This window comes from Ptychodera flava, chromosome 14 (genome assembly GCF_041260155.1).
Source record: "Ptychodera flava strain L36383 chromosome 14, AS_Pfla_20210202, whole genome shotgun sequence".
Taxonomy (NCBI): Eukaryota; Metazoa; Hemichordata; class Enteropneusta; family Ptychoderidae; genus Ptychodera; species Ptychodera flava.
Window position 1 is genome coordinate 25,753,921 of NC_091941.1, and position 27,992 is coordinate 25,781,912.

At 37.2% G+C, this 27,992-nt stretch overlaps 1 protein-coding gene across 1 annotated transcript; it reads left to right on the top strand.

The window, feature by feature from the left end:
• The first annotated feature begins 265 nt into the window (after positions 1 to 265).
• On the top strand, positions 266 to 27,840 carry LOC139149911 (3-oxo-5-alpha-steroid 4-dehydrogenase 1-like). Its single transcript, XM_070721959.1, has 6 exons — positions 266 to 745; positions 3,873 to 4,039; positions 8,513 to 8,614; positions 20,996 to 21,146; positions 23,746 to 25,318; positions 25,418 to 27,840. Exons 1-5 carry the CDS (start codon positions 411 to 413, stop codon positions 23,810 to 23,812), a joined length of 822 nt encoding a protein of 273 aa, XP_070578060.1. The 5' UTR covers positions 266 to 410; the 3' UTR covers positions 23,813 to 25,318; positions 25,418 to 27,840.
• Positions 27,841 to 27,992: the final 152 nt, after the last annotated feature.

The window sequence follows — 27,992 nt, forward strand, 5'->3', positions numbered from 1 at the left end:
AGAAAAGAAAAACTACTTCAAGGGGAATGGGGACTCCCAGTATTAATTATTAATTATTTGTATAATAATTATGCCTGCTCTAGCGCCCCCCCCCATACCTGCATTAGTACGAACTGTATATAGACGGATATATATATATTGTATATAGACGGATTATCACTGGGAGTGTATCGCAACGATAATGTGATGATGGCGTAATATCTTGTTATCAATATCGTATCACCATAGGACCTTGAGCGAGGGGTGTATCACGTGACAAGAAGACAATCTGGGTCATGTATAGTGAACCCATAGTATATCACGAATGGCACATCCAACGGAAGTTTACGTACGTCTATGACCCAACGTCAACGTCTGTGTCTCGCCGCATGGATTGTTGAGTTACGTATTGAACGCGACTGGTACTCAAAATGGCGACCATATTTTCTGTTGCACTGAAGACGTTGTCAACGTTCCCTAAGAGCTCCGCGGCGGAGTATGACTTGCTGTACTATCTCGCTGCAGTTATGGCAGGGACAGCCATACCAACCGTGCTGGCTCTAATGATAACACATAGTCCTTACGGCAGGTATGGTAGTCCGAAGTGGGGTGCAGGAATGCATCCAAAGGTAGCTTGGGTCTTGCAGGAACTACCGTCGTTTCTTGTGCCCGTCCTGCTCATTTGCTATACCTCGTCCGATAAGTTCAGCGCATCCTTGACAAATCGCGTTCTCATGGGAATGTTTCTGCTTCATTATGTGCAAAGGTAAGTCAATTGTAAAACCATAGGGGATAGCCTATGTGTCCGTCCCCAGGGGTGGGTAGGTGTTTTGTTGTATTGCTAATAAAGGTTTATTCTACCAAACTTTGGTGTTTTGATCTTGCACTGCCCTTGACAATCTTGCGTAAACGTTTTATCAGCATGCTGCATCTATTTATCTGACCAGTTTGATTGCCTATTAGATTCGCCAAAGCAAGCAATGTAGTAATTTAGTCATGCTGTAACCAGTATCTAACCACATACATGTAGTATATTATTTAATTTGGATGGGTATCATTACAGGGTTTTCACTAGGATATCTGACTGGGCAGAATCTGAAACTACAGGGGGAGAACTGAAATAACAGGGGGAGAACATGAGAGAGGCTCAAGGGGAAGTCTCAGAGGGGGCTGTCCCCTATCTTGCATGGGAAGTTTTGAAAAATTGATGTCTGCAATGATGCAATCTGGTGCAATCTGTAAGGTGTTTTCAAATTGTTTTCTTACAAAGTAAAACTGTTAGAACACCCCAAGAGGGAGAACATGAGAGGGGTCCCCCTCTCCACCTCTCGTATCAAAAGTTTTGAGAAAGCGATGTGTGCCATGGTGCAATCTGAGGTGTTTCAATTTATTTCACACATGAGTAACCCCCCTTCTTCCTCTCCACATTTTGAGCAACCCCCCTTGAAGTTTTCAATTTTTTGAGTGACCCCCCCTCACATTCCCCGAACCCCCGGCCGTAATAATGACGGCTCCCTTAAAGTGAAGTGCTGCAGTATAGAATATTGAAGTCACTCCTTCAAGCTGAGTAACAACATATATTTATAACATTATGCATTATGTTATTGTTCACACAAACACACACACACCATATATCTTATATATATATATATATATATATATATATATATATATATATATATATATATATATATATATATATATATATATATATATATATATATATATATATATATATACACACACACACAATGTACATACAGTATTACATGTAATGTCTGTAAATTCATGAAATCTTTGTCAATTAATTATCAAATATTAGGAAAATATAGAGAATTCTGAATGAATATAGGTAATGTAGAGAACAATTTGTCATCTGTCGTGTCTTTATCTTTTCTCTTCCATATATGTTTCAGATTAAATTACAGAAGGGTAATTTAATTCTGCTTTTTTCAACTCTTCACATATAATACTAAGAGGTCTCTGAAACCCTGTGCTTACCAGTACTCATTTTCTGCAATTGAAAATTTAACCTAATTTTTGACAGTGAATGAATTTCTAGACAGAGGGAAATGACTCAACAGCTGCCTTGATTAAAACATCATATGTGCTGAAAGCTATGTAATTTTCAGGCTTGACAGGTAAATCAAACAAGTTGCACCTTCACTCTTGTAATGGGTCCAAAGTCAAATTAATTCCATTTCTGTGGTTTAAAATTAACCTCTATGTGTGACCATGGTCTGTAGGTGATTAGTATCATGACCTTTGACCCTAAAATTTTTAAAAGTTAGGCTTGCAAACTCATGCCCCTTGACCTGTGACCCAAGCTTCAGTTTGTTGATATGTGTCTCTGGAGCCAATGGGGATATGATAGACAGCATCAAAATAAAACTTTGTACTGGGGTAATCTGTGGTTTGTCAATTTTATCAGAGTAATCAGGATTGGCAGGCAAAACTTTAATCGCTGCAGATGCAATGACGGAGAGGTCAACTCTGGTATCTATTATTACAAACACAAAACGCCTACCAAAACTTTTTTGTTTTGAGCCCCTTCCTTTCCGGCAAACCTACCACTAAAAAATTAAGTTGTTAATTAGTCTGTGCCCACTCGGAGTCTCCCGATGTACATTTACAGTATAGGTTAAGTCACCACAGCCGGCACATTGAGGAGATATGAATTAATGAACAAAGTATCCCTCAACAGTTGTTGTAGTGGCTGTCATGCAATTTGCATCCATACATGTATGTGGGTGTTTTCTTCAGGAAAACAATTTGTTGCATTTTACTGTGTGTGGCTTGGCTTGGAAATTTGGAATGAACACCTGAAAAATGTCAATCTCTGCTCAGCAAAATATTGTCAGTGGTTTTAATTTTCTTATTTTACTTCTTCATGTAAAGCTCACCTAATTTTATTTTGTACAATCGGGCAAAATAAAGATATCATCGAGCAATAAACCATAGTGATGGGTATACGAAGAGATTTTGATCTGTTCACAATGTATATACGCACAAGCGGTAGTGAGTGAGTTGGTCAAAACCAAGTGGTATACGCATTGCTGGGATCACAGTGGTGTATTACTATCATATTATAATATTGTAGTATGTATATTAAAATTCTGCTGTGAAGTGTTTAAAATTGGATTTTTCTTCAACTGACAGCTGAATCCAATCATGCAGTATAGCAAATATTGAACTCAATAGCAAATACAGAATTTTTTCCAGCTCAAACAATCAGATTGCAGTATCTTCACCATCGAAACACTTGTATAATATGATACAAAATATTATTTACACCAACAAGACCAATGGGAGACAAAATCTTCGGGCGCTGAAAATTACTTGTTGAAATTTTGTGAGATATAGCGCCCTCTAGTGACCAGTAACACATTTGGCTACACTTTGGAAAAATACTTGGAAACAGGTGTTAGCTGCTCAAGAAAAGTAAAAGTTGTTATAATTATCTAGGTTGTACACTCAACTGAATATTTGTCCAACTCAGAAGTAATGTTTAAATTGTTCACCCAAAGAATATGTTCTTGAAATACATGATTTTGTGTTCATCCATTTTTCGTACAATAGTCCTCTTTTAACTGAAAAATTTCAAATTCATGCTGCAATGTTGATTCTCTTTAGGTATGATTGATTATTTATTTAAAATAATTTCACAAATGAACTGTTAATAATTAATGCTGTTGCCATTGATAGACATGGAAACGTGGAAGTTATACATGGGATGATTGTGGCAGACTCTTAAATTTGAGTGAATAATAATAGAAAATGGCAAATGTCCCCTCCCCCTTCCCCCCCCATTCAGTTTCATTTTGTCATGCTTTAATTACCTATGGTAATCTCACCAAGTTACATACATTTCTGTTCTGACATAAACCTTACAGAACCTTCATATTTCCACTGTTACTGAGGGGAGGCAAACCCACACCCATCGTTCCATTTATCTTGGCTTTCATGTTCTGCCTCTACAATGGCTACATGCAGGGGAGGACGCTGACTCAGTACGCGGTCTATTCGGATACGTGGCTGCACAGTTCTGTGTTTTTGACCGGTGAGTTCTGCTCAGAAGACTGTATGCATGCACACATTACGCAATGCCACCTGCTGTAGCTCAAATGATATGTTTGCATCACTAGTTTCCCTGCAGGTTTATGGAGAAGGCTTCAAGAACACTCCGACAGCAGTGCAAATGTGAAAGACATCATGTACCAAAATGTTTACTACTATTTACTTGTAATTTGATAATCACTCTGAAAATGAGGTAGATTTGACAGACTCTGGTATGTTGAAGTCCTGCTTTTTTTTTAGGTCCAACAATGTTGTAATAATTTAACCCGTTTCCTGCCAAGTTCATATTTCACCCTCAGGTCAAGTTCGTTAAATCTAGTGGAGCACAATATGTCTCATTTGATGCATTTTAACAAAAAATTGAACATTTGAAGGCCCCTGAAATCACAGATACTGTAAACATGATTTTTATGGACTAAAGCTGTTGGAACAGAGTGGGTGGAAATACGTATTGTTTTGGTTCAATACCGCTTTCACTGATTTGGCTGATGGGGAGGTGATACTATCTGGCAGGGAAAGGGTTGAAAACCCTGTGAAAGAAATGGCAGAAATGGAATAGTAGAGTTTTGATTTTCGTGTCCATATCATATATTTAATCTTCCTACATCCATATTTCTGTGCTGCGGTAAGCTTGTTGTTTCATTCACTTGTTTATATTTTCAGTTGATATGCAAGTATGGATTGAAAAAATACATTTTACGGACAACGAGACATCAAGAGACAAATCCAAAAAATCAACTGAATAATGAAATAAATTACAACATACTCAGGCAATAAAATAAGAATAACAGCAATAAATGAATTGAAAACAGCGCACTAAAGTGTCATAAAATATATAGGAAAAGGACACTGTGATGTTCTGATAATGCAATAATGATCAGCCTGCAAGAAATGTTTTCTTTTTTTCCAAGCAATCACTTAAGTGCTACCGAACTTAATGTGACAGGCTACTTAGTTATGTGGTTGACATTTTTTAAAGTGCCGTTAACTCTTTTCCCGGCATTTTTTTTCCCCATCGACCATGAACGATGTGAACAGAGTGTAATTGGACCGAATCACCAATCGGCACAAGTGTTAAATGCCCGAATGAGAGAAAACAAAATCAGTGGCCTCCGGAAATTTGTCCCAATTTTGTCCAATTGAGTCAATCAATGAATCAATCATTCGATTAAAATTAGTCAATTATGCATGGAGTCTGATATGCAACAAAAGTAATCAAAATTGAGGCCGTGCCAGCACATACACCGAAACAAGTCCTAATGTCTGCTAACCACTTAGCTCTACAATGGGAAATCATTGCATGGAGAGAAAATTAAATTGACATGCATCCGTACCTTGACAGCAAATGACAGGTTTTCACCTTACTGAACATTTCAGTAGTTTTTAAAAAGTGACTGTGGGAATACGCATTTAAGCAGACATAGTAAATAGTTTCAACAGGTAGCGGCTGATAACAGAAGTTATTGCGAGGTACTGAAATAAAAATCATCTGATAAGTATCTGTTTATCATGAAAGGGATCCCAGTTGCTTTGATGGTGGTTCAGTTTATGAAATGGTCAACAGGCAACAGTAATAACTTGTCAAAGCTTTCAGTTATTTTGCATCGAATCATCAGGCCAATATGGCAAACTGCTGCCATGGTTACACATCAATTTTGTTTCAATAACTGCGGTGTCTTGTTGAAAGAATGGAAAAGTACTTTTTGTCCATAAACGCTCAAACCATTTACCTTAGAAGAATCAAAATGGACATAGTTTGTAGGCTCTAGCTAGGAGTTCACTCACTTTTTTGACTTAAATTCTTTACTTGACCTACTTGTTCAAAACTGTGTCTGAACCAGTGGGCCCAGCAGATAGACAACCTATGAAAATACCATCGCAAACTTTGTTCAAATATTGAACATTTTGTTGTGAAACTGATCACATTCTTGTTTGAAATGCACCAGTTCATCAGGTTTGAATCAAGATGTAAGTATTTCATTGTGTTCATATTTTAAAAACTCATGTATGGTTTTTCTCAAAAAACGTTTTTAATGAATGAAGTTTCTGGCAGTAAAGGCTCTGAAGAAACTGAGTTCATAAGCTATTTCTCATAGATTGATTTACTAGAATTCTTTCTGTCAAAATTTATTTATAATCACATCAGCTCGTACACCACTTCTGTCTTCACACCAAACTTTTGTGCTGATTTTATTTACATTGAAGTTCTATGTCAATCTGTCTACTTTTATTAGCTCTGCTGTCAGCGACTCGGAGCTTATCAAATAGGCTGATTTTCCATCTCAATCCATCGTCAGTCTGTCTGTCCATTTGTCATCCGTCAACAATTACTTCTTCTCAGAAACAGCATGTCCAATTGCTTTGGAATTGGATGTGCAGTTCATTTTGGTGACCTCAATTAGATTTGATCAAATCGTGGTGAAATTTGCATATTTGTATTTTTAAGGCAATTTTTGTCATTTTTTGTCAAATAATCTTTTAAAATCTTCTTCATAACTGCAGGTCAGACAGCTTTGATATTTGGGATACAGATCCCTTTGGGATGACCTATTTTAGATAGTTCAATTTATGCAGTAATATTCAAATTTATAGTTGTAAGGCAATTTTTAGCTCACATTTGGTATACCAATGTGAGGTTATCATATAAGCTGAATCAGTTCATTTGCATCTGATTTGCATGTCTGTATGTCTGTATATTTGTGGGTATGTGTGGATGTATGTCCGTCACACACAAAGGCTCCCATACCGCCAAAGCTACCGTCTCAGTATTTGGTGTACAGGTAGATGTAGGGGTTGAGATGTGAATTTGTTCAAATGAACACATCAGTGTCAAAAATGTGCAAATGAGGTAAGAAAAAGGGAAATACTGCAAATGTGCAGGAGTGGTGGCAGTGAACTGAATCAGCCACACATCTGAATAAGAGGATTTTGACCTTTAACCTATTTGTATGCAGGGTACCTATTGTGTTTTCGGAGTTGTAGCAGTAACTGAAACAGATAATTGGTCATTTCCTGTCATTTTTTATGAACTGTGACATATTAACAGATCTGCTGAAACCATATGGATGTCTATTTTTGTACATCTATGGTAGAAAGATTCTCTGCTATGCATGTTGCTAAAGTTGCCCTTCAGTACCTAAAGTTTCAGACCTTATTTACTTTTGTCATTCTTAATTTTCTGGTTTAAATATTTCTTGTTGTTTTTCTGGTTGTACTGTGCAGAAATTGTCATAACATCAACGTATAATTTTCCTGCACTGAACAGATAGCAATAACACTTATTGTTGATCTTTGGTATGTACCAATTCTGATCAAATTTGAGCGACACCGTATAATTGCGGTATTTTTATCATTTTTGATCAAAAATTTATTTCACCGAAACGGCTTGTCTGACAGCTTTGATATTTGATATAAGGGTCCATAGGGATGATCTAAGTGTGATATATTTAAATTATGTTGTAATCTACAATTTTGTATTTTGGGGGCAATTGTTGAAATTTTTGCTCAAATTTTTTTTTTTTCTGAAAAACTACTCATATGATAGCTTTGATATTTGGTATACAAGTTCCTACAGATAAACTTAGTGTGATATATTGAAAGTATGGTGAAATCTGCAATTCTATATATTTATGACAATTTTTACCATTTGTGGTCAAAAAATTTGTTTCTCAGAATTTACTTGTCAGATAGCTGTGACATTTGGTATACAGGTTCCTAGGGGTTATTTTAATATGCTATATTGAAATTATGACGAAATCTTCAAATTTGTATTTTTGCAGCTATTTTTGCCATTTTTGTCGGGCTACTGAAATGAGCTATCAAAGATTTCCACCTTCTTCATCAACACATGTGTCACAAATAGTTTTTCTCTACAAAACAAAGTGGAGCTGTATTGGCCGCTAGGTCGCTTGTTCAGAACAGTATGTCTTGCTTCCTTTACTCTAATAATGCAGCCAGCTACGATGACCCATGATGCGTTTCACAAAATAGAAAAAACATTATGATGCATTTCACAAATAGAGAAAACTCCATATTTATGTGCAAAGGGAAATAAAGGCTGTTTGCAAATCCATCAGTCAGGATCCGGCTGATTTCCAAGGAGGCCAAGGGCAAGTCATCAATCAACGGCAACAAAGCCTTTACTGACGATATAGTAGCTGTTCAAACCAAGGCGCCGAGACGGATCAGCTTTCCACGTCAAAGCCATGGCCCTTTGAACAGGAAATGAAGCTGCTAGATTTAATCCTTAAATTTGATATAGCCAAGTGATATATTTGTAAGGGATGAAGAACATCATCAGAGTGGAACTGCAGCCTTCATCGCGTTTTCTGGCTCTCCTAATCCATCCATCAAGTTGACATTTCGGGAAATTTGATCATTCAAGCCAGTAGGGTACAAATATAAATAGTTGATCATTACTCTTTTCTTTTTCAAGCTTGATGTTTTTCTTTTGCAGGCTGTTTGCTGTTTTTCAGCGGCATGCTCATCAATCTCCACTCAGATCACATTCTGCGGAATCTGAGAAAACCAGGCGAGACTGGATACAAAATTCCTCGAGGTTTGTGTTTCATATTTCAACTCTTCCTAATGTTCTAGCATATACATTATGGTCTCAGAATCCAGTGAAGTCAGGCTTCCCATAATTTCCCAACTGCATTCTGAACTAGGATTATTTATTTTCATAATAACTTCTTTCTCACCATCTTAATTAAAGCGTGTTGTCAAGGGAACTGCTAGCAGTTGCCATAGTCACTATTAAGTGAGAAAGCGCCCTCCAGTGGCCAGTTGTGTTTTACAATTGATGATTTTCTTCAGGCCATGAAGAGATTGTTACATTCTCACTATTCTCACGCTGAAGCGTGTTCCCACTTTTAACTAAAATGAAGTAGTGTGGCTCAAATCATTGAGAACTGTGTCCAAAGGCAGTGATTATTTCATATGAAAGATAGCATTACGGTTAAGGCATGTCAACTGAAATGGTAGAAACTTGAGAAAATCTGATGACTCTGACAAAGTATTGTGCACAAAGAAATTTGACAGTTGCTTGACATGAAGTGAAAATCCCTGAATGTTCACAATACTAATAGAGGCAGACAGTATAAATGCCACCATACAGATGTGCACACATACAACAAATTTCCGTAATCATGCCCTAAACTGTCTCAGTCACGTTGAGGTTTAAACATAAGCTGTCCTATCGTAATCTACAGACAGTAACTTGTTCTAGTCAAGTTGTTTCTCCTTGAGACCATAAAATCACTTTTCTGCTGCATATCTCTGAGCATTGTCAGCAACTCCAGATTACGAGATGAAAGGGAAAAAAACAGATTTGAATGATATGCATTGCTGCTCAAGCGAAATTGCAGCTAAATTATTTCTCCCAGTGACGGCAGAACGAAATGTTCTTTTTACTAAGGATAAAGGATTAAAAACAAAGTATGCCTGAATTATTCATGGCAAACATCATTGCTTGAGCATTGAGCAGTGTCGGGATAGCAATCTCATCGTTATGTGAGAGTGCAAGGGTGCGGAAAGGTGACTTGACCTTTGACCTTTTGAGTAGATGTGCGCAGGAGTGATATCATTGATTTCTCTTGTCTATGCCACTTTGTGAAAAAAAGACTGGAATACAAATCTGAGTGTCTGGTTTTGAGTGATAAACTCTGATATCCATATCTCTAGTTATTAAGGTAGTATGCGCCTCGCAAGTGAAAGACTTAAACTTTTGCTCAAACTTTCCTCAAGGAATCTTTCAACTATTCTCTTTCAAGATCAAAAATAAAAATTGGGGTCCACCGCGCAAATTGTGGTACTAGAGAAACAAATTACCCAAGATTTAATGATGTTTGAAATTCAAAATGGCCGCCGTCCCTGTGTTAACTGTATGGAGAAAAATAAAATTGTTGATTTTCCAAAGAAAATAAGACATTGAAAGTTTTTCTTACTCCGAGGGCTTGGAAATGAGCCCCCACAACTGGTAGATCAGAAAAGAATTGGAAAAGTTTGAGAGTCCAAATAATCTGTCCTGGCACATTGTAACTTTAGTGCAGACATTTCTGGAAGTAAAATGCAGGTTGACACACTTTTAATTGCACAGTGGCCAAGTTTGACATTTTCTTCGTTACTAAAACTTGACAGGTTAGGTTTCTACCTCCGACTCTGTCATTGCGATCATTGTGCCGAAACTTTGCTGTGCTCACGGCTAGCAGCTAGTCACATGACCTTGGCCTCGGGCGTGTGGGAGTCCTCCACCGGCAACCGCCACCGCTGCTGCTAGCGCGCCGCTCTCGGCATCGGCGGTTTCGCCCAATGGCGCGGCGGCCGCGTCACTCTCAGTTGATTGCTGGCGGGGAGGGGATGAATCATAATATTGTTGTCTCTGTGTAACAGATACAAAAGTGTACAAATTGAAAATAAAGGTACATGTAAATGACTGCTGTAATCCTTTTCCAAGGAATGTTAGTTTTTGTTTTTTTTGTGGACTAGTACTGGTACGTTGAAGGATATGAGCAAAATTAAAAATAAATCTCAGGTAAATCAAAAACCTATAGTTGAGATGAGTTTTGACAATATCATAATCGGTCAAAGTGAACATGCATATGAAGTACGGCAAATTATCACGGGCATGGGAAGTATGAATTTGGTTAATTTCCTACCATTGAGTATTTCATATTGGTATTGAATACTGGTATACAATTTTTTGGTGTATGTGTGTGTGAATGTGCCTGTGTATATGTATACATGTCTGTATGACATCTATCTGCAACAAGAGAACTGCTGCACGTATTATTCCTTGTATTTGGTTGTCTTGATGCATCGTGTTGAAAGGAGAGTTTTTTTTTTTACAAATGGCTGTATTATTTTTGAATAAGCAGTCGCGCAAAATAGATGAAAATTGTCAACATTATTCCAGGAATACTCATTAGATTGTTTTTGTGTTTGGTTTATACATTACCCAGGTAGGACTTAAATACAGATACAGACTTTGATCGTTTGTGTACCAGTATCAGTCACCAATGCGTTGCATTACATCAATTGTGATCAAAGACTAATCCAAGGTTGTTTTATTCCCGGACATATGAAAGTATTTTATTATATGTAAAGAAAATGGCAAACTGGTACCCTATTAGTTTCAAAACCTTTACACATAAATGCAAAAAGAAAAATAAAAAAATTGTAAAGATTTGGAGACTCTCATGTCACATGTCTATCTTGAAAAAAAATGCTGGGAAGACACATTGACATTCCTTTTAAATCACACAAACTGCATTGGAAAACATTGAAAATTACAGTTGCTTTGATGTTAGTTTCACAACAATGCCCATTCAGGGAAATGAAAAAAAAAAGTTGTGGTCAATGTCATTGCTTAATGATTAACAGCTTCAGAACGGGATGACCTTGATGTTGATGTTGACATCTCTCACTGCCTATTCAGCGCCTTCATTTTTCATGGTTGAAATCACGGCAGTAAATCCACGGCCTACAAGATTGATATCTCGGCTGGATTTATTACCTTCGGACATACCCATGCATAATCCACAATGTAGTTTATTTTAACCCCAGTGCTGGGTCAAATGGTTTATGTCCTATATTATACATGTGCAGTGTATACTCAGCGACACAGTCAATTTCAAAAGCGCATTTTTCAAAAATTTATGGCCTTGCATCTGTTCACAGACATTGAAACCGTCCATAGAAATGTACATGAATGTGAACGTGATCCAAAATGTTTACTTTAGAGAGAAAATCATGCTCAAGGACAAAGGAAGAGAATGCTCGGGTTATCTAATCCCGTGCTATTACACTGTTATTTATTAGGTGTATCTTGTGGCACATCTAATGCAGGCACCGTCTTTTAATGCCAGTCCTGTCCTCGCGCTTCAGTTAGTAAAGATTTCCCCTGAGAACTTTTCATTTCATCGTTATCCGAGTCCATCTGTTTCACATGTGAGTCTCTCAAGAAATGACAAATGATGGGGAAAAAAAATAACAAGTATAGACTGATCCCTTGACTGTTCGGCGAATGGAGTTTTGAATTTTAATGTTCTGAATCCATCAGTACATCAAAGGTTCCGTTATCTTGCCATCCTGGAAACGCATCAACTTCGCCTCCAGTCATCATGGCACGACAAGTAATGATGCCACGGCTGATCTCAACCCGGCTGACAATCTAGTGAGGTCACTGATTATTTCGGAGTGGGTGATATCCTTAGACAGCGATGCCTCTTGTGAAGCCGGGTTTGTAAGCGACACAGGGTGTAAGCCAGAGAGCTCAGCCTGCTTGCTTGAGCTGACTTAATGCCGCAGGCTGTCATCGGCTATCTGCGGAGAAGTTGAGATGTCGACATAGTTTGTTATGTGGGAAAGGAATTTCCAGTTTCTGCTAATGATGCAGCTCAGCCTAGGAGGCAAAGATATGGTTGCCATGGGAGCATGGACTAATGTTTCTTCGTTGTTCACATTTTTAGATTTGTAATGACTTGAAACTTCTGTTATCACATCATGATATAGCGTTTTTTCTATTAACCATCTTTTTACGATAGGTATCATCATTGCTAAGCTAGTGTATTAGGAGTTTCAGTGCCAATCTTCTTTAATCTATGTACTCAGTCATAGTGGACCACCAGTGTTTTTTGCCAGATGCTTGCAAATATTTGCTCTCCACACCTTGCCAAGAACGTTGGAAAAAAATGCTTAATTTGTCCAAGAATTGTTTCTTAATGTCTCAAAGTTACAGGGAACTTAACCACAGCTGTAGTTGTATTCTCTTCTGTAGATTTTATAGGGATGACTTTGTAAATGGTGATTTCTTTTGAATGCTTCTGAAATTCGCATATGTAAATTTTGGGTCAAAAATTGAGGGTCAAAACACCTTTCTCTCTGAAACCTCTTTGCAGACAGCATTCAGATTTGGATCGCGGATGCCTGGGTGATGACTTCATTCATGATTGTGTTAAAAACTATGATTTGCAAAAAACCTAAACCAATAAATACACATCTTTGAGATACTAATGGGCAGATTAGCCGGTAAACTGAATTGGCAGAGCTGCCAAGAGCACATATACACACATCATGTTCTCGGATCTTTCTGTGGTATCTTTGTTTGGAAATGTCTTGAAAATCATTCACACAATTGTCTTCAAATTATTTGTAAGTGTTTTTGTCTTCTCTGCTTCACTTGCTTTTGAATGAAGAATCCAGTTTATTCTAGGAAGTCTTAGTATTCTTCTTCAACTTGGAAAATCTTGCTGAAATGTACGGTGTACATCTCGTTATCACAGCGTGTATGAGTGTAATGTTGAATGTTATTGCTGACAGCTGAATGTTAGTCTATACTAGAATTCATTCGTCGGTGCACGGTCCCTCTGTGGTCAGCACAGGCATTTCAAACTGTGTGCAGTGGTGTTTGCAAGGATAATACTGTGTATTTCAGCATCGACTAGGGAGATGTACACGTCGACTACAGTGTATCTGCCTTGTAAAACAAAAGAATAATGAAAATATTGACAAAAAAGTACAGCAATTGTCCCTTGAATGTAGAAAAACTCAGTAACAATTTTTGCTTCATCAGATAGTTGCCTGATCATATCGCTCACTGCTGTACATCAATTTTCAACTGATGCTACCTCGCTTTGAGCCAAATATTTTAATCTCGATATATTTCACTTTTATGATATGTGCAACTTTTCTGCATCAATTTCTTGATTAATTCATAATTCATGTATGCATGCTTTTATGCCCAAAGTAATATATTAAAATGAGTAAATGAATTAATTGAATAAATAAATAAATATTTCGATAAGTAAGTGAATAATAAACAAATAAATAACTGAAAAACAATAACAATGAGAAGAGCGACTGAAAATAACAAGTTAAATGTGACAGATGCAGACATGCTTCAAGTGAAGCACGATAAAACTTTATGGCAGGCTGACATTTGTTAATCTGTAAAGGTGAAGTCGAGGTCAGGCTTTTTAAAAAGTCCACAAACATGACTGGAAAAGGTGAAGGAATGATTGGACAGGAGCAGATGTGTGGGAATATTTTAATCTGAAGTGGATATGGTGATGCTATTTTTCCCATTTGGAAAGGATTTTTCCTGATTGAAAGAAATTTCAAAGGCAGCCAGAAATGACGGGGGGAAAAAAGACGTCTTTTCCAACAGTTGCACCTTTGTCAGTCAGCGTTGTTTGGCAATTGAGCTGACTTTGATCTGCTTGCTTGGAGTTTGGGATTTAATTTCACCGAATGAATTCAATCCAGAACGAAAACAGCTGACAGTTTTCCCATTGGTATTACGTAGAAGATGAATCCCAAATCACCAATTAGGGAAAGGCACCACCGCTGACCCTAATCAATAACAATTACAGGATAACAGTATTTGACAACTGTAACTCGCCTCCTTGAATCACGTCATTTGGATCAAATGAGACACAACTCATCACCAAACTATTACATCTCTTGGTAAACATGCCTGGGTACAGATATGCATCCATCTGAAAGATTCAATTACAGTAACTTTTTATGATATTTTCATGATATTTTTGTATTTTTGTCCTCGAAAACAAATGCATTTTTGACGTCTTCTTCCTGAAAAAGGTTGACATACAAAGTACTTGTGTATACAAATTGCATTCTGTACAATGTACAATTTATCGACAAACGAATTCTTGTCTCGCTGAAATTCAGATGTCAACGATGACAAATTTACCAATCTGCTCACAAACAGGCAATGTTTACAAATCGAATATGGCACTTCACACAATCGCCATGGTTTCGGGATGAGAACAGGAAATGATGTCCTGTAGACAGAAAAAGAAATAATTGAAAATACATTAAAGCCCCAATAGCTGCGAATTTTATGCATCATTTTCGTGATTTTATTTTCAAACCAAACTTGATTCGTGTAAATGTGCTAACTGAAGGACATGTATAGAAGTATCACTGCTTGCTTATTCTGACCATGCCTCCGCGTCTTATAACAGGTTAAATAATAAACAGGTGCTGCACTTATAAAACCGTGCCCATTGAAAAGTACAAAAATTGCAGTATTTCCAATACATACACATCTCAATCATAAAGGAAACAAGCATGGTGCCATTAACTTGACTGCACAATACACGATGGCCAACATTTTGTTGTCGTAATCTGTATTCTCTCTGTCACATGATTAGGTTTTGAAAATGGCGGTAAATCTATAATGATGTTCAAATATTTGAATTTGCATGTCACTTTCAACACTTATGACAGTGTTATACACTTTTCAGTCTTTGATAGGTCCAAATGAAAGGCAACTCTTGGAAAACTGAGGATATTTTGAGAACGGTTTTACACATTCGTTTGTAGCTTATATGGGGCTTTAACCTGTTAACCCCCAATTCTCTGTAAACAGGTCCACAGTAACCATTGATAATGATGGGTTTGGGTTAAACCATGGTGGTGAAAGGGTTAAAGAATTAGATCTATTATGTGGGGAAGAAAGTTTCAGAGTGTTACGATGAATGTTCAGTGTACTCACACTGAACACCATGGAAATTTTTGATTTTATGTACAAAACATGGTGTGATTTAGTAACTTTGCCTTCCATTGTTGAACTACCAGCATGCAAAATGTTATTTGTAATGAGATCAGTGGAGTGCTGCCTTTTAAACAAACTGAGTTTATACTTCATGTTGATACTGGAGTACCAAGCATACATTGCATGTCTTTATAATTGTTGTGATTTCAGTTTTCTTGAGTTTCTGACTTGAAATGCAATCTGGGCATCAAGTTATTTTACAGCTGTATTATATCGCAGTCTTTCTGCGTGAATTCTATGGATGTGATATGCTGACGTCAAAAGAAAAAGGCATCTGCAGAATATTGGCACTTTAGTGTTACAGAAGGTTCCAAACCACTGGACATTGCACGCTAATCGGTCGCTATATTTGTTAGCAGTTTCTTATCCTACAAGATTCCAAACTCTTTGTGACATATTAGGAGCCTTGCGCTTTCACCAACATGTCCAGTCAACTAGTCAATTTTCAAAGAACGCTGGCAAAACAAAGATATTTTTGTTTTGGTTTCGCTCAATACATGTAAAGATGCAAAAGCTGGCAATTACAAGAATGCATTGAAGGAGCACGGCTCCAAAAATTGTAATTAACAAGTTTTGTCCGCGGCATCAGGTCTTTAAATAACCTGGTCATCATCTACCATAAATTAAAAAAATCAGGAGTCCTATATCATTCACATCATAAAATCTTGGCCTTTACCCTCCAATTGCATGTTTCAAAAAGCTATATATAGACACTCAGGACAAGAGTCAGTCAACTCCATGTAAGATATATGTACAGTGCTTCTTTGCAACGTGTGAGCCGAAAGGTACATGTCATCCTGGTTTGTGTTATGTACATTTCCCTGCAATTGTGGACCATGTTTTTTTCCGCGTCATTTCACGCTGCATGTCAGAGAGGGCAACCGATGGAGCAGTCCTGATATGCCAACTGAGTGTTGGGCCGATGTGATGAAAATTTGCCATGACATATCTTGATGGCTATACTTTGCAGAAGAGAACCATGTACATGCCCACATGACAGCTGTGCATGAGTGTTGACAGTTTCTTGTGGCCTTTCCGTTCGTTGAGACCAGCATCATAGCATGTTCGTGTACATTTATCTGCACATATGCTAGTAAGATATCATGCTTTAGTGTTATGTATGTAAAGTATGAGTTTAGTGTAACTCTTCTATAGTGTCTTATCAACATGCCCATAATGTACTGATTTTCCAGAGTGAAAAATTTTTACAGCCATGTTTGCGAAATTAATAGCCAAAACAAAAATCACAATTAGCTTCATGCGCACAAATGCATTTGCATAAGCTTTTCAGACCATTAGAATTAGTATACAAGGTGTTATTCTCGTTAAAAGTAGAGCTAGCTTTTCTGATTTGTCTGCCATCAAAGAATCATCATGTATAGCCACATAAAACAAAATGTTTATTCACTGAATTTAATGCAAGTGATGCAGCTGACCTTTCCTGAAACAGGTTTTTTTTTACTAGAATTTGCCTCAAATCCAGAACTAGAAGCTTGGAAAGAGAAGTCTCTATCGTCTGTTCAGATGCAGAATTTAGAAACTTTCTCCAGTCATGATTATCAGAATTTGCCGTTTCACATTTCTGTGTTGTAAACTTCAGAAGAAATACATTCCGTCTGGATTATGGTCTGTTTCTTGATTGCTGATTTGAATGATCCAGGATGATTTGGACATCGCCACTGATCGACTCGCATCTGCTGTCTTATCGGTAGAAGGTCATAGGTCACAGAGGAATAAACAGAGGAGCAGTGTGAACAAATGAGGTGTCAAGAGGAACGTGATCACGGGAATGTAAAGCCTCTGACCAAATGTCACCGAGCCGATAAATCTGCAGTGACCTGGTCATTTCATGGGCAGTAGATCCTCTTTACTATCTGTGGTCATACTTTCAATTTTCATTCCCTTGGAGAAAGCTTACAATTTGATGAGTAGGCCATATGGTGCACAGATAGAAGCTGCTGCGTTTCTTGAGCATACAATGTATGATCAATACAGTGGAATGTATTTCAATGCCCCCTGATTTTTTGATCATTATGCTTCTCCTCTGTAAATGTCACCAAATCTACAGCAAAATACCAGTGTAAGGCTCCCCATGTCTGTGAATTAAATCGAATTTAGTAGGTAAACTCTGTTCATCAATGGTTTTGTTTTAGTGAAAATATTCAAATAAATTTTTATTGATATTAAGCCCCCTGAAAACAAATGATTTTTGCTGTTCTTTGACACCGACCCCCGACTAGAAGACAAGTTTTGAGCTATGCCTCTGCCCGGCGCCAGCGGCCGGGGCAAGCTAGCTCGGCGGGGGCACCGACGCATCTCCTGGGCAGAGCTCTGTGCCCCGCTCGTCCACTGTACACCGACCCCCGACTAGAAGACAGGTTTTGAGCCATGCCTCTCCCCGGCGCCAGCGGCAGGGGCACGGGTACATGAAGAGTTTAAAGAAAATGATGACAGAAGCAGTGGGTCATCTAGCAATTTTCTCAGTATAATTCAAATTGACAAAAATGTTTTAAAGTATTATATCATGCAGTTAGTAAGTTAGATGTCTGGGAATTAAACCATTTGTCTCTGACTTGCACCAGAGGCAAACTTTTGAAAACAGGCAGCCATATTGTGTTGCTTCAAAGCAGTGCATTTTTCTTTGCAGTGCATTCTGGGACAGATAGAAAGCTATTAATAACCAAAAGCAAAGCTCTTATTGCTGCTTGCTAAATTCATCAAGCTTTTATCAGGTTTTTGATCACATTGGTAATATGGAGACAAATCAAAGAGGTTTTGATTCTGAAATACTGTGCATGATTACGTGTGGTACATGTTATTTATATTTGCTGCGTGTGCAAGCTGTACCACTGGATGAGCTTATTTAGGCAAAACAAAAATACATTCCCTAATCTCTATTCAGCAAGCTGTCACCAAACAGATCACCTTCCTTGCGAAACAATGAAATGGACTGCCGAAAGGGGCATACGTGTCGCTGGGTTCAGTAGTGCATTTAGTGTGATAATGTGGTTTAATTGAAAGAGGGGACATAATCGTCCATTTTAATACTGCAATCTTTTGAGGAGATTTTATGGTGCAGCGAACTTACTGGCGTTCGTGCTTTGATTTGATTAATTTTTTTTTTCCAATAGCTAAAGTGAAAGGGAACTGTATGTAAACACAGATGCAAGGCTATTTTGGTTCCAATATCAATTTTCCCACATTACCGACCATGTCATCGTGGAACTGTTATGATTTCCAGACACCATGGAGTATCACACCCCAGATTGATCGGTGTTTACTTGGTTTCTCTAACCTGTTCACTCCCACATCCCCTGTGAACAGGTCCACAATCACCTTTGATAACATACACTTTTGGCCAAACCATTGTGGTGAAAGGTTGAATGGGATGTGCACTTGTTTCTGGTCATTCCTTATTTTTTGAAAGTATTCTAAAATGTTTGCATTGTGGGATTAAGGTACAATGCCCTTCAGGGACAGATATTTGGACTCTCAAACTTTTTCAATTCTTTTGTGATCTGCTACTTGTGAGGGTTCATTTTGAAGCTCTTTGAGTAAGAAAAACTTTCACTGCTTTAGTTTTTTTGAAAATCGAAAATTTTATTTTTCTCCATAGAGTTAACACAGGGATGGCAGCCATGTTGAATTTCAAATATCGGTAAATCTTGGGTAATTTATCTCTCTAGTCTGGCACCAAAATTTGCATTGTGACCCTCCATTGTTACTCTTGATTTTGAAATTGATTGGTTGACAGATTATACCTTGCGGAAAATTTGAGTGAAAGTTAAACTTTTGAGACGCATACTACCTTAAGTGAGACATGCATCTCAGAGCAAATATTTGTAGATGGTAGATTTTCATGGATTTGGCCAAATTGGGTAATCTGATTTGCCTCGGGAGAACTCTCTTACTTTGATCAATTCAGTTTACCTAACCACGCTTTTCTGAGTTTCAATGGAGATAACAAGAAAACAATCATCTGAACAGCTTTGCATGATAACCAAGACAAGCAGGCCCTCTCACATCAAGGTTATATGTGCCTCAGAACCAACAGTTTGAAACCTGTGCTCAAACTTTCTTCAAGGAAATTTCATAATCAAGAATAACAATCAGGGTGGTCACCATGCAAAGTCTGGAATTTGAATATCAAAATTTTGCTGATATTTGAAGTGCAAATATGGCCACTTTAAATGTTTGTTGACTCTACGAGGAAAATAATAAATTTCCCATTGTCATAAAACACAAGACGGTGAAAATTTAATTGACTCCACAGCCTTGTAAATAAGTCCACATAGGCAGCAAAAAAGTATTGTAACAATAGGAGCGTCTGAAAAACTGCCCCCGAGGCCCATTCCACTGCAGTAATGGTCGTGAATCATGCATAAGACTATCAAGATTGCCAGTACGTTATAAAAAGACATAAATCATGTGATACGCCAGATATCATCCATTAGACAGAAAACTACTGTGGAATTGTTTATATTCAAGATCACATGATCTGTGATGTACGTCTAATGCACCAGAAATTACAGAGACCTATCTTTTCTTTGCTAGCTTTGGATGAACTTTTTGCTTGAACTGATGATGACACCACACACATATGGAACCCATAATTTTGAAATGACTAAAAATGATGAAGCCATAACAGTAGGATGAAATAAACATAGTGATAAAGTAATGCTAACAACCAAGTTTCTGTGGTGACTGTCATGCTTATTGAATAATTACAGTGAATCTTTTTCATTTTTTTACAAATTAAATGAAATTTAACAGACTTAGAAGAAATCACTGAAAGAAGTTTATGTGTGAAATGTGACATATTTTTGATTTGTGTTTCAATGTCAAAGAAAGTACCTTGAGGTCAGATGTTGGACTCTCAAACTTTCACAATACTTCACTCGTGTTCTGATTTTGTGGACCTCATTTTGACGTTTGTGTAGTACATGAAATTTTGTTTCTTCTTAAAAAATCAAAATTTAATTTTTTCCTATAGCAGCCATGTATGTCTAATATCAGGAAAGTTTATGTAATCGTTTTCTCAAGAACCAACATTTGCACTCTAACTCCTGATTTTTATACTCGATTTTGAAAACGAATAGTTTACAGTTTGCTTAGCGACATTTTGAGCAAAAATTTTTTTCTGTCAAATCCGAAACACATATTGTCGTTAATGTGTTTACGACTGCAGTCTCTTCAGAGTATCAGACAGGGATGCACATTTTTAAATACTGGAACTTTGCCTGTGCATTTTCTATTTTATAGGCACATACAATTGACTTGTGGGCAAAAAGCACATTTTACTGGCAATGAAGTTGATATACACTCACTGCAGTGTCTCATTCTTGACAAATGCCTTTGCAGGTGGTATGTTTGAGTATGTATCTGGTGCCAATTTCTTCGGGGAGAGTCTGGAATGGTTTGGTTGGGCCCTAGCCTGCAACACAGCCCAGGCTTATGCATTTTTCTTCTTCACAATCTGCAACATTGGACCAAGAGCTTTACATCACCACAGGTAAGTTCACAAATTTGAAACTCTCATTTTGGGTGGATGCTATTTTGTCTGTTTCAAGTTTTCAACATAGTCTCACGTAATGTTTGTCGCACATCATTAAAAGAAATTGGGAATCAAAAATAGAATCAGTAAAGGTGGAATTTTTAGCCCATGGGATAGATATTTTCAGTCTTGCAGCTGATATGTTGAATGACTCATGTTATCCAGGCAGTCATGGATGAAAATTGTTCCATGGCTCGAACGGTAGCCATGTCTGATGGCTACTAGGCCGTAAAATTTCACTATTCTGGCTGATGATCAACCAAATGCATTCCATTGATGACTGGAATTTTAAGGCTGTGTCCCTGCTTCACATGCTTCACAACAACCTTAGAACAATTGCTTCACGACTAAAAAATATCATTCTTCAAAATGTGATGTCGTCATCACAAGTGCGCTGAAAGAAAATTCTCATCCCATTCTAGGTAACACTGACATAATTTGTCTGGAAAATGGAAAAAATAAGCCTTAAAATTTAATCGCTCTGCACACAAATAGTTACAATATAACAGAAATGCATTAAGATATCAATGAAATTTAACGATGTTAGTTCTGGAAGCAATGGACTACTTATTGGCATGAGACATTTCCGTATGGTGTACCGAGCAGCAGGCCACTTATGAGTGGTAACATACATAATCGGCATCATATCAGTTTTTATGGACGATTTCCGCATTCTACCCCATTACAGAAGAAACAGTAATTTGCATTTTAGTAGCACGGAATGTGCTCATGGAGATGGCTCTCCCTTCATCTGGAATCAAAGAGAAAGCTAAAAACCTCTGATAAACACTCATAGATCATTTATAATCATAAAAGGATTTTTTTTGTCTTCGAAGTAAGAAATGCTTCCATACTAGCAGTGATGTGTTTTGATATCTTATCGAGGCACCATTATCAGCGGATGTATGCTTACTTCGCCTAATGTGAAAGGATGTTTAAAGCAATCTGAAAAGTCTTTTCCTCCAAAGTTCAAAAGTCGTCAAGGACGAAGCATTCCAGGCACTCAGAAAGGAGGAGAAAGTGAAATCATACTGAGTTCAACATCCTGAGTGTGGTATCCTCCTACATTGCTTGAAGTGTTTGGTTGAACATTTCTGCCCAATGCTGTCATCGTTTTTTATTTTTGAATTATGAAAACAATATGATTAATGGGTTTCCAAAATAGATCTTGGATAGATATTATTATCAGCAGTTCAGGCTTTTATTTTCCACTCCCTCCGATGCAATCATCATGGTAATCCATTTGTTTAAAAATAAATATGGAAATTGCATTGTTGTAGGAACTGATGTGGTTTCCATGGAGATTTTGTTTAATGAAACCAATCTAACTCCAATAAAGACAATTTTGTAAAAAGGTTATGTGATGAAAAAAAAATTTAATTTTTTGTGGCACTTAATGGCAATCAACCAAATGAGTGTTGTTTTGTCATATTGTACATGTATAAGTGGGTATATGATATGTATTTCAAATGTTGTAGCTGATTGCATAGTGAGATGGAGTTTAATCATTAAGCCAAAGTAATTAAATTCTTTGTTTTGCGTCTCCGTATCCATAGGTTTTTGGAATTTTCAGGGGGAAAAAAAATACAGTATATTTGAATAGTACTTTGCCATGTAGCTTTTCTGCCCACAGATCAATGTTTACAAATTTTGTAAAATGTATGTGAAACACCTTCAAGTTAACAGAATGTCACATTGTAGTATTACTAATAATCATGGAAGTAAAGAAAAAGTTTCAGCTTTGATTCTCAAAACTGCCAAATATTAATTACATTGGAACAGCCAAGTAAATATAGAACTTGCATGTGTAAAATATTCCATGTGTTTTTGAACAGCTTGTCCACTTACCTTTCTAAATTTCAAGTGGGCGCAAAACAAAGAATTTAATTCATCTTGCTTCATTGCAACATTCCATGGTATCCATGACTGGCTAAGTGGAGAGTCTATTTATCTCTCTTTTTTGTTTTGACAGACATTTGACCCCCATCCCCTTTTGTCTGATCCACAAATGATTGAACATGTGACAGACATTTTCACGTTTTTCCATGAAATGTTTCAACTGGAATTTGAGAATAAAAAAAATTAGAATATTGTGGCATTTAAATTTCATCAGTCAATTTATTTTTTTTATTCCTATAAATCATGTGGTGGATGTGTTCCAGAAACAGTAGTAGTGAGAGAGCTATTAATCTTTGAATATAAAATGAGCTCTTAATTTGCTTTTCAATTTTTTTGCATATCAATTATTCATTTGTTAAAAGATTAAATTCGTTAATACGACATAAAGAAATGCTGATAGTGCAAAATAAACAAGACAGTAATCAGTCCACCAGAACAAATTATCCTCTGTATATAGCAATTAACATTTAATGAAGATAATTAGTCATTAATTAGTTCGTTCACTTTCTTAATCCCGGCCATGTGACAAGTGTACATCAGTAATATATAGGTGGGGCCTGATTGTGCAGAGAAATCTGCCTCGGTAGGCAACATCAATAGTTTTATCATTGAATCAGACTCATCGATAATCCATAATTTGGTCTCTTCCCTTGTCTAGGTACTATCTGGAAAAATTTGAAGATTATCCGAAGACGCGGAAAGCCTTTATACCTTTCATTCTTTAAAGGGACCCAGGAGTTTCACAAATATAGACCACGATACCAAGGCTAAGAAGCCAAGAAATGCAAAAGAAAAATCATCTGCGTACGTACTTAAAATTGGATTGCGATACAGACGGTATAATGACCTCTTCACCTTGTATGAATTTTGTCTACGTAATTTTTTTTGTTTCTTTGAAAAAAATTTGTAATGATATACCTGCATTGATTACAGAATGTGCTCATGTGTTGCTCACAAGGCTGGTAGTGCCACACTGACACTAAGACACCCCAGTGTTCTCCCTGAATAAGGTAACGGGGGCGTGGCGCCCTCTTGTAAATTCCGACCGCCCCCTTGCCAAAAATGGAAAAGATTTATTTTTTTGAAAAATAAAACAATAAAATGTACAGGGAAAAAAGTTGACAGTGATTTACAAGCGAGCATCGATCCTGCAGGCTGCAAACGTAATTCTCATCGATCTTGCAAATCTCGCGAGTTTGTGATGTCATCCGAGATCATAAGCCCATGTGCAACTCATTGATGGCAGCCGTATTTGCATGGCTCAGGCCGTAGCGTTAGCCACGGTCCCTCCATAGGGACTGTGTATTAGGTAACCGACTTAGCTGAGTAAACATGCCTAGGAGATTGAGGGTAACCAAGGACAGCAGTGTACTCTGAAGTTTTTATAGGAGGTTAGAATTTCGCTTGTGTATTCCTTCCCAAGGCAAAACAACCTATTTTTAGGCTCGGTCGGACATGTACATGTATCAGGCTGAGAACACGTAAGTTTTAAAGGTATACAGTCACCTGTAATCTAAATATGCCCATATATGGTCAAAGGGGCATTCCTTGGTATTCAAAATGCCCATGTGTGGGCGATGGTTTTAAAAAGCGGCCACCCGCTTAAAATCTGTGATTGGTTAGTTTTTCTCTTTCCATGGTAACTGCGGCAAAAATTGGAACAGGTGACAGTATACCTTTAAGTGTTATGGTGATAATTTTGACATTGATGAATAAATGTATGTCTGTCGCTATATTTTCGTTTTCAAAAAATGTAATCTTCATTGAAATCAGTGAACTGGAATAAAAGTTATGGAACACTGTCTCAGATTTCTTTTCCTTTGAGTTTTTATACGAAAAAAATCTGAAAAAATACTCCCCAAGTGCCACCAAATAACACCATTTTAATCTCTGTTTTTCAAAAGCTCCAATGGCAGGAGGGGGGACACCCCCTCCTGACCTCCCCTGCAAACGCTTACGCGGTCGCTTGTGGTGCTTCGCACCACGCCACGTCTTCGCCCTCTTGTAAAAAAATCCTGGGGAGAACACTGTACCCAATATGAGAGGTTACATGTAAGGCATTTACATCATTAAAGGGCATATAGCAGGGACCATATCTTTCTATGGGAATAGCATTTTCCACTCACTAACGTTCACACCAGGCGGTGCATATTTGCACAACATAAACAATAGTTATGCAAATATGCACAGCCTGGTGTGAACGTGGATGATAATGCCATACCCATTGGAAGGTTATCCCTGCCATATCACGTGATGAAAGCGCCAAGCTTGGCTCATTTTTCCCATGATTCAAAATACATTGAGAATGATAATGCCATACCCATTGGAAGGTTGTCCCTGCCATATCACGTGATGAAAGCGCCAAGCTTGGCTCCTTTTTCCCATGATTCAAAATACATTGAGTTGATGAAGTCCTATCATGCAACTTCCACCACTATTTTTATCTGTTTTTTTTGTAAAATATCGCGCGAGTTATAAATGACGAAAACGACTTTTCAGGAATAAGTGACCCAAAAGCTAGCATATATAAGGACAATACACTATGACTCAGACTGGTTCATTGTGGGGCAGAGATGTGAATTTGTTCAATTAAACATGCTTCTTTCAAAAAATATGCAAATGAGGTAAAAGATAGGTATTAAAATTCATAAAATTGCCAAAACTTTTGATTCATTGGTCAAATTAGGTTGATATTCGTTTCATATGTACTTTTTACAATTCCTATTCAAATGTGTAACTTTTGTTGGGATACTTTTAATTTTGTACTTTTTATGCATATTATTGCGTCTTTTCTTCTGACTACCTTAAATGACCCATAGCAACATAAAACATGTTATTAGTTTAACATAGTCATAATTGGTATAGATCTGTATAAAGATTTGCTCAAGGAAACAATGCCAAGGTTATTTTTGATCACGTATCTATGCAGCTTCAGTCCACAGTAGTCTCACTGCTTACCCTTCCTGTCCAAGTAATCCTGCAAAATTGTATGTGCAGCACCCTCCATAGGCACTTTTCTTTCCATGTTCCAATATCATTTACTCAAATAAGCATAAGGCAGTTTCAACACATTTTAATTCTTGTGTCCTGACAAAGTGTGTACACACATTTGTGACTATCACCTTCTACTGGACGTGGGACTTGAAGTGCATGTACAAACACATTTCCGCACTTTCACCATAGTACATTGACAAAATTCATATTTCACGGCGACTATGTCATTGAAAATCACTTATATTACATAACTCTAGATGACCAGAATTGTTAGATATTCTAATAGAGAGAAAAAGAGCAATGTAGACTAAAGTCCATTATGTCACATTGAGCAATATAAACAGGGGCAAACTGACCAACAGAAAGTGCAATTTCATGACATGTTTGGTAATGTATTTCATTTCATATCATGACAGTTTTTGACATACGTCTGTCGCAAGAAATACATACTTGCTAATTATACTAATAATGATGTCTGATGAATCTTGGAGATTGATTAAAAATTATTACCGAATACAAGATATGTGGATACCGTATTTCCTCTAGACCAGTGCAGATAAAAAGTCATTCCAGCTATTCATTTTAATGGAACAGACACCAACCATGTTTAAAGGTACACAGAGGACAGAGAAACCCTGTGTAACAAGGCATCTTTTTGTCATAATAAGAGCAGAACAAAAAGTAATCTACCATTTTGATACAAAATCAAAATGAATGTTATTAAAATGTACTTTTTAGCTCACCAAAAAGAGCTTATATGGTGAGTCGATGGTGTCTGTATGTCTGTCTGTATGTATGTATATGGGTATGTATGTGCGGATGTATGTCCATCACACGCAAAGGCTCCCATACCGTCAAAGCTACCATCTTAGTATTTGGTGTACAGGTAGATGCAGGGGTTGAGATGTGACGTTGTTCTAATGAACATGTCAGTGTCAAAAATATGCAAATGAGGAAAGAAAAGGGGAAATCCTGCAAATGTGCAGGAGTGGTGGCAGTAACTGAAACAGCCCACACATCTGAGTGAGAGATTTTTGACCTTTAACCTATTTGTATGCAGGGTACCTATTATGTAAGGGAATGGTGGCAGTAACTGAAACAGCTAATTAGTGATTTCCTGTCATTGTTTATGAACTGTGACACATTAACAGACCTGCTCAAACCATAGACAGTAGAGGGGGGAAAAGACTGTCTATGCTCAAACTAAGAGGGACTAGCTGTTTCTGCTATGCATGTTGCTAAAGTTGACCTCCAGTACCTAAAGTTTCAGACCTTATTTACTTTTGTCATTCTTGTTTTTCTGGTTTAAATATTTCTTGTTTTTCTGGTTTTACTGTACAGAAATCATTGTCATAACATCAACGTAGAATTTTCCTGCACTGAACAGATAGAAACAACACTTATTGTTGATCTTTGGTATGTACCAATTCTGATCAAATTTGAGCGACACCGTATGCTTTTGTGTCATTTTCTCTCATTGTTTTCTTGCAAGATGAAATTTTCAAAGTCTGTGCCTACTGGTTCAGAGCTTTCTTACCAACAGATTTATGTTAGTGACCTAGGCCAGGAATTCTAGGTATATTTGTCTGATTTGATCTTCTTAAGTTTGAAAATGAATTGCACTTTAAATTTTTTTATCTTTTATTTGAAAGAGTTTATAATGATATATTTGTACTTGTACTTGTTTATGGTATGGTCCAAATGATTTTAAGTTTGATTTCACAATGAGATGAACATTTTTAAAGTTGATTCCTTACTTGTTTCCATTTTGCCGTTGTTTTTAACAACAGAGCATACAAAATCGTACGGTATATGGAATGTAACCCCAGAGCATGTGAATGTAGTTCATGTAGCATGTGTAATATAATTCAAATAGAATGTGAAATGTGTATCATATGAAATGTAATCCTC